General features: G+C 36.8%; 1 protein-coding gene across 1 annotated transcript in view; it reads right to left on the bottom strand.

The window, feature by feature from the left end:
* Positions 1-574: 574 nt before the first annotated feature.
* HSD17B4 (hydroxysteroid (17-beta) dehydrogenase 4) overlaps positions 575-8,727 on the bottom strand; it is a 64,478-nt gene continuing 56,325 nt past the window's right edge. Inside the window, exons 23-24 of the mRNA XM_009318597.1 lie at positions 2,874-3,001; positions 575-1,008 (exon numbers count right to left, since the gene is read on the bottom strand). Of these exons, the coding sequence (XP_009316872.1) occupies positions 919-1,008; positions 2,874-3,001 (218 nt within the window). The 3' untranslated portion in view covers positions 575-918. The remainder of the gene's footprint in view (positions 1,009-2,873; positions 3,002-8,727) is intronic.

Here is an 8,727-nt window from a genome sequence, read left to right as displayed (position 1 = left end):
AGATACTGAGCACATGAAATGTTGATCACATTGGTGAAATCAAATTTCTAGGTGTTCATGTGACGATCAGTGATTAAGAGCATACTTTCTTCAGGAAAACATAGGGCCACAGCTGCCATCTCAGTTCTGGCCATAGGTACAAAATGAGGAATTCACTCTTGTATCTTTCCCTGCTGCCATGATGCTGGCCCTCATGAGAATGAATCTACATGAAGAACAATTTGGCTACAGTGAGAGCCTTTGCTGCAGTGTAATACCTCTCAGATGAAAGAGTTTCCCCTAAAGAATTAATGCTTACCACTTCCCATGTAATTTATAAGAGTAACTTATATAAAAATGACTGCCTAAATAAGGTGGGCAAAGGTAAAGTTCTAGAGTTTTTTCTTGTATGGAAAAAAACCCATAATGACAAGATGTAAATAAATGGAACTGACTTCCATCTCCCAGTTGTTTTAACAGGATCATGAGAACTTAAGACAAAAAAAAAATGTTAATTTTAATAATAAACCAGCTAGATTCACAGAAATTAGACAGTCTATCTAAGGCAATACACATGAAGGGTGACAGACACATAGAAGGAGATATCAAAGAGGTGTATTGGTTTAATTTTCTTCAGAATTAATATAGAAATATATGCATCTTTGTAAGAACTACATACATTTTATTCAGATAAAGTTGTGCAATGAGGAAAGTATGATTCTCTACCACTGCTGAGAAACAAAAAAGGGATAATATTAACAGTTACGTTCATTTCATAATTTTCTGTCTACAGCAATTAAAACAGCTTGTATATTAGCAGTATAATGAATTAGTACATTGATGTTAAGTAGCCTGCAAATGTTTCAATCATTGGTTCTGAACTAATTGAAGTTTCTATCTTCTGAAGTTCTTCACTGCTGTGGTAGATGATCAAGCAGTTCAGAGTTTGGCATAATCTTTCAGGATCATTTCCAACTTCTGGCTCAGCATGATATTTCCCTTCACTTTTAGTTTACCAGAAAAGAATGCCTACAAAAAGTAGAGGAGGGGAAAAAAAAAAATGTATTAAACTGTTCACCCACAATCCAAAGAGTTGCTAGAACCAAACAAGAAGCCAAAGATAAGTGTGGTTGTTTAGTGCTCAGGAGAAAGCCTTCAGTGCACAATGCCCATTGGTTATTGGTTATTAACAGAAAACCATCCAGGTTCAATTTTAGTAGCATCTAGAATCACAGTTTTCTATCTAGAGTGCGGGCAAGGCCAAGTCTATCACTCAGGGGAAAAAAAAATAAATTCAAAGCAATTTCAGTGGCCTCCATTTCTTTTCTGTGTATAGCGTAGAGGACTTCTCCTGGTATAAGACAAATTTCTTCACAGAAGCGGATGGCAAAACTTCACCAGGGCACAAAAATAAAGCTCCCAGTCCTTCACTCCCTGTGCTATAGATATCCACATATCCTTGTATGAAATGGGAAAATGGAATGAAAAGGCCATTTAATGAAAATTAAAGGCCTAATGAAAAGGTCAGCTACTCACCTAAATTCATAACAAATCCAAACAGGAACTTGCACAATATACATACACACATATTTCAAAGAAATGCACTGGCATTTCATATGCAATACATAGCATATTACAACAAACAGGAACTAAACAAGATTTTGTTGTGTGTGCAGAATCATGGATCAACCAATATTTTCACTGAAATGCCGGTATATTACATTTTTATTGTCCCTACTTCAAAGAGCTGCATACCCTGTTTCAATCTAGTTCAGTATTTTTTTAAAACTAGTTTTCCTTCGCTGTGGCTTTGCAATTTGAAAGCTCTTCGAAAGTTCTGAAACAATGTGCTTTTGCATAGTTCCATTAACTTGAAATACATTCAAATAAGGAGAGAGCCAGCACAAAAGAATTTGAATAGATGCTTTGAGCTTCTTTAAATGAAAAACTTCACAGAAACTCAAAGGAAATACTAATGCCTAAGAATAGATAATGTTCCTGAATTGCAATCACTGTTCTTGAGCATTCTGAAGATTACACATCAACATCTTGTTTGTTTATGCTTTATGCCTGCTATATACAGAGGGTCACAAAGGATTTTACTCGTGTGGTATGTAGGACTTGTAACAAACATTTGCCATCATTGTCAGTCTCCAATTTACAATCAAAGGCTCCAACAACAACTGCTTGGGATCAAAGAAAAGGAACTGTTTGATATACGATGAGCTTAATTAAAGTCTTCACTTGCTCAAGCTTTAATTTGTAAGCTGACATATTAAATTTGTGACAGTTTAATTTACTTTTACACAAGGCATTTTTATTAGTAAAATTAGTGGTTTTAAGCAGTTGATTACTCCAAGAAGCTAAAAGTGCAGACCAGGTTACATACCTTTTTTAAATCTTTCTTTCCCTTAAAAATCTACCTAGTTTGGGTGAATTTTGACCAGTTTCAAAGGATCTACATGCACACATTGTCCAAGACTTCTCTTTGCTGCAGTAATAGCAGTAAATCAGAATATTGCAACAAATACCAAGTTCCTGCAACATGACCAATCAAAACACCCTGAATGATCAAACTGACAAACACTAACCTTGGAAATCATATATTATGAAGAGCCAGGAAACAAACAACTAACTTTGTACTGCCAGGCTTTATGTCATTTCAGGTACCTTTGTCTCAAGACGATAAAGATGGCATAAATTCCTCCTCATGTCTTCTGACTAATTCAGTATAAGGTAACGATGCGCTTATACCTCATCTGACTCTGGTTTGCACTGTCAAAACATCCAGTGTTGCAGACATCGGAATGCAAACAGTCGTGAACCACAGCTTGATTTAAGGCAAATAATATGTCCCCATGCAAGTGAGTATGTCTGTGATGCACAGGTTTTACCTTCTGGGGGTTGGTCTTTTGTTGTACCACGTCCATGAAATCCTCATCTGAGAGTGTGAAGATGGTATCAGCAGAAGTTCTTGCAGGTCCTTGATACACTGCTCCAGAGCCATTCTTTAAGTCAATTGCTGAGAAGAAGCAGCAAAGATAGTTTTATTTAAAAATGAAGATAAAATTTTCAGTCTAAAGAACACTACTCTCCTTATCTGTTATTAAGAAGCATCCAGTCTAAACATAAATCTTGAGCTAACAGCCACTTAGAAAATGAAAGGGTTTTAATTCTTCTTCTTTAATGAAATAAAATAATTTAGATTAGAATAGGAAAAAAAATTATTCCTGTACTAAAGGGGAGGGGGTTTACAGCAAGGACTGACATTTGAAAATTCTTGCATACATGGCAAAAAACATTTTTAAACAACACTTAAGATTTACAAGATATTAATTAGTGCAATTACTGCAAAAATTTTGAAGTTAGTAATAAAGCTCTAATGTTTTAAAACAGCATCCTATATTCAGACAAGGTGAGTGTGGCGGTGTTCAAATGTGCTGCTGCATTTTCCCTGTTCTGCCCCACAGGCAATATAGCCTGTTCTGCTTCATGCAAAGAGCATTTAAAACCTTGCCGAATATCTGTCTTTCTCTTCAGGAAAGCCAAAAATTCCTCAAAGTGTCTGGAGCTTCAGAGTGTTCTTTTCCCACATCAAGTGACCTGCCAAAATAATCTATTACAAGGCTAACACTATCAGGTATTGTGTCAATTGTTTAGAAGAATATTAGAAGAATATTTTGACAGGATGTCCTCTGCCAAATCATTCTCAGATTCTGCAAATTCCCAGTCTTTCCCTTTACACCTTTTTCTCTTGGTCTCCCCCTGCTTTTTAAGCACAAGAAAAAAATCATTATTTGAGTGGATGTTCCCATAAGGACATGACATCTCTAATCACAGAATCATGGCTGCCTAGCCAATACTAATACTGTCAGTTGGTTTCTCTTAGTTTACAAATTTTAAGACACTGGCCTGACTATGGAGACTTATTTCTGCATGAACTATCTCATGTGTATTTTTTTTCCAAATAATTTTTCTGAAAGGGTAAGGTGAACTATACAGACTGGGAATAGCTTTTGTCTGTTTAAGTCTTTCATTTTCTGAAATCTGTTCTAAGTAATATTTATCCAGTTATAACAAAACTAGAAGGGGAATTAAGTGTACAGTGATGGTCAGTGAGAAGTGACATACTGGATTATTATTATCCACTTGATTTTAAGGTAAATTATAATTTCAGGAGTAGGTTTAATGGACATCACTAACTTGATGCAGTAAGAGAAGAAAGAAAAAAAATTATTGAGCACCAGATGAACAATCTATACCTTCTGTGTTTGTGGCTAGGAGCCATGTAACATTCCTTTGATCCAAAACAGCTACTATATAGTCTAACATCGTAAGTAAGCCTTTAAACATTGCTGCTGTAGGTTATGCAGGCACAGACTATTACTTTAAAAAAAAAAAAAAATCATCTATTGAATCATGAAATTCAAGTTTCACAGTGGTTTCCAGCTCCTCAGATTAAGTTAACCAAGCTTAACTGTCAGTGTGTTTTTAAAATATACCTCTACTCAATTGCTAGCAATGTTACAAACCATTCCAATGTAGCCAAGCTGAGCTCCCTTTGAGCCAAATACCACTGGTCAGCAAGTCCCACATATACATTCACAAAACACACACATGGTTTTCTAGGATGCTTACAGTTCTTTATTATTTATTTTTAATTACTTCTGGACCTCAGAAATCAAAAGAGCATGAGTCCCTTCTTGTGCTTCATTTTGCATACATTAATTTTTTTGGCTGTCCCTACCCTTGCCAGACTGTTCCAGAAGGGAACCCAGATGCTGAAAGCCTGACATAACAACTCCCAAGACAACAGACCCTCTTCTCCTTCTCTACTAAGCACTGGCTGGAAAAGCAGTTTTGATATATCTCACTGAAAATACTATTCCATCAGTCTCAGCAGTGTAAAGTTTAGATGACAAAAAGATAGAATTAAAAAGGTGTAGTGACTCAGGCAAGCTCTAACAACTTCTAGATTTTAATCTGTATATAGTACATACTTAATATTGTTACGATCCCAGTTCTCCTTCTCCATTTCCTATCGAAGTCTCAAGAGCATTGCTTATCAATCCACATCTATAATTAATTGTAAGCTCTCAAAGCACAAATATGCCTGTAAACATTGCATAATCATGGTACCATGGGCAAAACTGTTACGTTTAATCACATCAAATCCTTAACCCATCTCAAATTAAAACATATTAGAAATTCTAAAAAAAAGAGGGCCAATCTATTAGTATGTTCTTTTCCCAAAAATATGAAAATATAATTTCCATTTTCTCTTTATTCTTTTTAAAGAGCATTAAGATTTTTGCTAAGGAAGAAAAAAAAGAAAAAAAGAACAGAGCAGCCACGAAAGAGAAGAGCTTTGTGACAAAAAATACTTTTTCACAAAAACATGAAGGACCTTCTACTGTTACTTGACCCACCCCTTTTTTTAAGCTTTATCATAAATGAGTTCTGACATCTCTAATGCAAGTAGTCAAAAAAATTTAAAAAAAAGCCACCCAAAACCCCAAAGTAGCAGGAGGAAATGAAAACCCAAAACTTGATATGTAAGCCCTAGTGGGTGAATTCTGGTGAATCACACTGGAGAAAGAGTGATTCAAAATACACCAGATACTGGTATTTTAAAGAGGGAAAGGAACTCCACTCCTTACAGAGAATGGAAAACTACCCCAAAAACTTGCTCATTCATTTTCTTGGGGGGGGAGGGGAGGGGAGAAGGATTAGAAACACATACAATCATTTTTCTTGCCTTCTGACATACACCTAGCCCAGAGTATTCAGATGACAACTGAGACTAAACTACAGCACTGGCACACAGACAAATGGATATAAACTAACAATGAAAGAAATGAGCCGAATACCAGAACAGATTCCAACCATCAGAGCAGAAAAATTCTAGTTTTCCAAAATGACCAAAGAGGGTGCCTTCTTGTAAAATACGACTTTATGAGATAAAGCTATATAACACAGCTGCTTGCTGTAGCAGGAAACGGTCTTGATGCAAGCCTCCTATACATGTCTTCTACATGTATCTCCCGGATACATGTCTCTATGGTTATAGCTACCGTCTCATCACTGCAGCTTGCATGCTGTGCTACGATTGCAGCAGCCAGCTTGATAATGACTTGGTATTGGCATAGCTATGTCAGTGCTCAGGTGTCTGGTGACCTGGGCAGCTGTCAGGCAACTACCTTAGGCACTGCTAGTACGGCTCCACTGCTAGCATTAACAGATGAGTAGCTTAAAGGTGTCTCTGGTGTTCTTTGTTCCTGAGAACATGGAGCCTTTCGTGGCTACTACAGATACAGCTCTCCTCCTAGCCATTCACATGGCTGATCCACTCCATACAAAAACAGAAGTTTGAAACACAGGCATGGTACTCCTCAATACTGTGTGTAGCAACACAAATTAAACTTAAAGCTGAAGTCCCTTTTAAAAATCTACTAGCTTCTTAAATATATGAAAGTTTAGTATTACACACTTGGCAGAAAAGAAGAATCAAGCAGTTTCAGTGGATAAAACAGTAGTTATCCTTCAAATTTTTGTTTTTACATGTATACATAAGTGTTGTATTACAGTAATTAAATATCTATGAATTATTATCATCCATAAGATGCTGTCACAACTGCTAACACTCTGCCAGTGAGTTTACATAACTATTTTAATATTACAATTTGATATTTAAATTATTAATCAAAATTTAATTTTAATGAATTTATTTTACTATTAACCAGCTCCTGCTTTTTTCATCCTTTAACTGCTTGAAATTTCAAAGACACACAAAAACGTTCAGAAAATCATCAGATAACACAGAAAGTTCTTTGAAAAAGTGATATACGAAGGGAGTACTTGCATACCAATATTCCTGATGAGAAAAGTAAGCAACATTTTCTACAGACACCTAGATATTTACATTCAGCCTTACATATTTACTAGACCATAGAGACCACAGTAATTCATAAACACTAGCCACTGTTTTGACACCTAAGCTTGAAGGAACTGACCATACTATACAAAAATTTGCAGTAACTTTTCCAAGATTTTGGAAACGTTTCATTTAAGCTCCTAATAGTAGTCAGCGACAGGAAAGGTTTAACATATTAGATTACCTCCTCCACCCTTCATCCCACAGGCAGCTTTAAGAAGTTCCAAATTCGTATAAAAGTACAGATATTGTACAGAATACAATGCAACAGAAGCAGAGGGAACAGGACAAAGAAAAGTTATGTCTATTTAATCCCTTTTCGCTAGGGAAATAAGCATTGGAAGAAGGCACTAATTTCCTCCCACTGCTTCAGTAGGGAACAGAAGAGAGGACAAGCTTTGTTTGAAAAACACAAAAGGCTGACTCTTGATTTACTCAAAGCAGTTGTCTCTCTCTCTCTGGATACAATGGCAAAAACATCTACCTGCTTCCCCTCTAATAAAACTTGGTCTCATGAGGCAGGTAAGGCCACGGCTCAGGCCTAAACTTTAAGTGTGCCTGTTCTGCATTCAGCAGTTTTCAGCTTAAGGTCTTCCCGAGTGAGAAATTTTATCCACATCTTGAACACTCCTCATCAGATTTTTCTTCCATTGATTTGTCCCTCCATTCTTCGAACATACGTAATACAGGGTTTAGGTGACAAAGAAAGCAGTTCCAAAATCAAAGACAATGATAAATCATCTTGAAGATAGTTTTCTGGTTGTTATTACAAACATGACTATACTTATATTACATTTAGTTACACATGAAACAATAGACATGACTGATGTAGTGTACAGAGTGATTCTCTAACACACACAAGTATCCTCTTTAAGTGTTTTGGAGTTTAATCCATGCGCTTCTAATATACCTTCTAAAAATGTAAGCATGAACACAGGAAAGACATCATAAGCCTTCTGTCCAGGTTCCAAGTATGCCCATCATTTAACTTACTAAGTGTAAAAGTGGAAAACTGCAGATGGTAGGAATGATTAAAAGCAGTAATGAGTTTTAAAACAGAGCTTCTGAGTTGAATTATGCAGTATTTACCCCCATCTCAGTTTGATGTATAGGTACTCAGCCTGCATGATCTACACAGGTATTTTCAATATATTTATTAACTCCTATCCAAGTGGAAATCACCCCTCATCCCTCAAAAATTGCTTAAATAAGGCAATACTGCTAAAAAGGCAATATAGGTAGAATCTTGATCAATCTACGTATGATATTTTTCCTGAAACTTAACAGCAGTCTTGCTACTAAGAATCTCTGCTGGTTAACATTAGGAAAAGAGAAAGTAAAATTACAGGTTTCTAAACCACCCTATAAAAGGAAGAGCAGTTTCTTAAACACAATAAAAGGAAGACGAGGAAAAGTGTGGGCCCTCTCCGGAACAAAACGGGAGACCTGGTTACCCGGGACACGGAGAAGGTGGAGGTACTCAACGACTTTTTTGTCTCGGTCTTCACCGGCAAGTGCTCGAGCCTCACCACCCAAGTCACAGAAGGCAAAGGCGAGGACTGGGAGAAGGAAGAGCCGCCCACTGTGAGAGAACATCAGGTTTGAGACCATCTAAGACATCTGAAGGTGCACAAGTCCATGGGACCCAATGAGGTCCATCTGTGGGTCCTGAAGGAACTGGCGGATGAAGTTGCTAAGCCACTATCCATCATATTTGAGAAGTCATGGCAGTCTGGTGAAGTTCCCACTGACTGGAAAAGGGGAAACATAACCCCCATTTTTAAAAAGGGAAAAAAGGAAGACCCAGGGAACTA

The sequence above is a fragment of the Pygoscelis adeliae genome, unplaced genomic scaffold, assembly GCF_000699105.1.
Source record: "Pygoscelis adeliae isolate BGI_AS28 unplaced genomic scaffold, ASM69910v1 Scaffold192, whole genome shotgun sequence".
Lineage (NCBI taxonomy): Eukaryota > Metazoa > Chordata > Aves > Sphenisciformes > Spheniscidae > Pygoscelis > Pygoscelis adeliae.
Note: the sequence above shows the minus strand (reverse complement) of the source record. Positions and strands in the feature narration are given on the sequence as shown.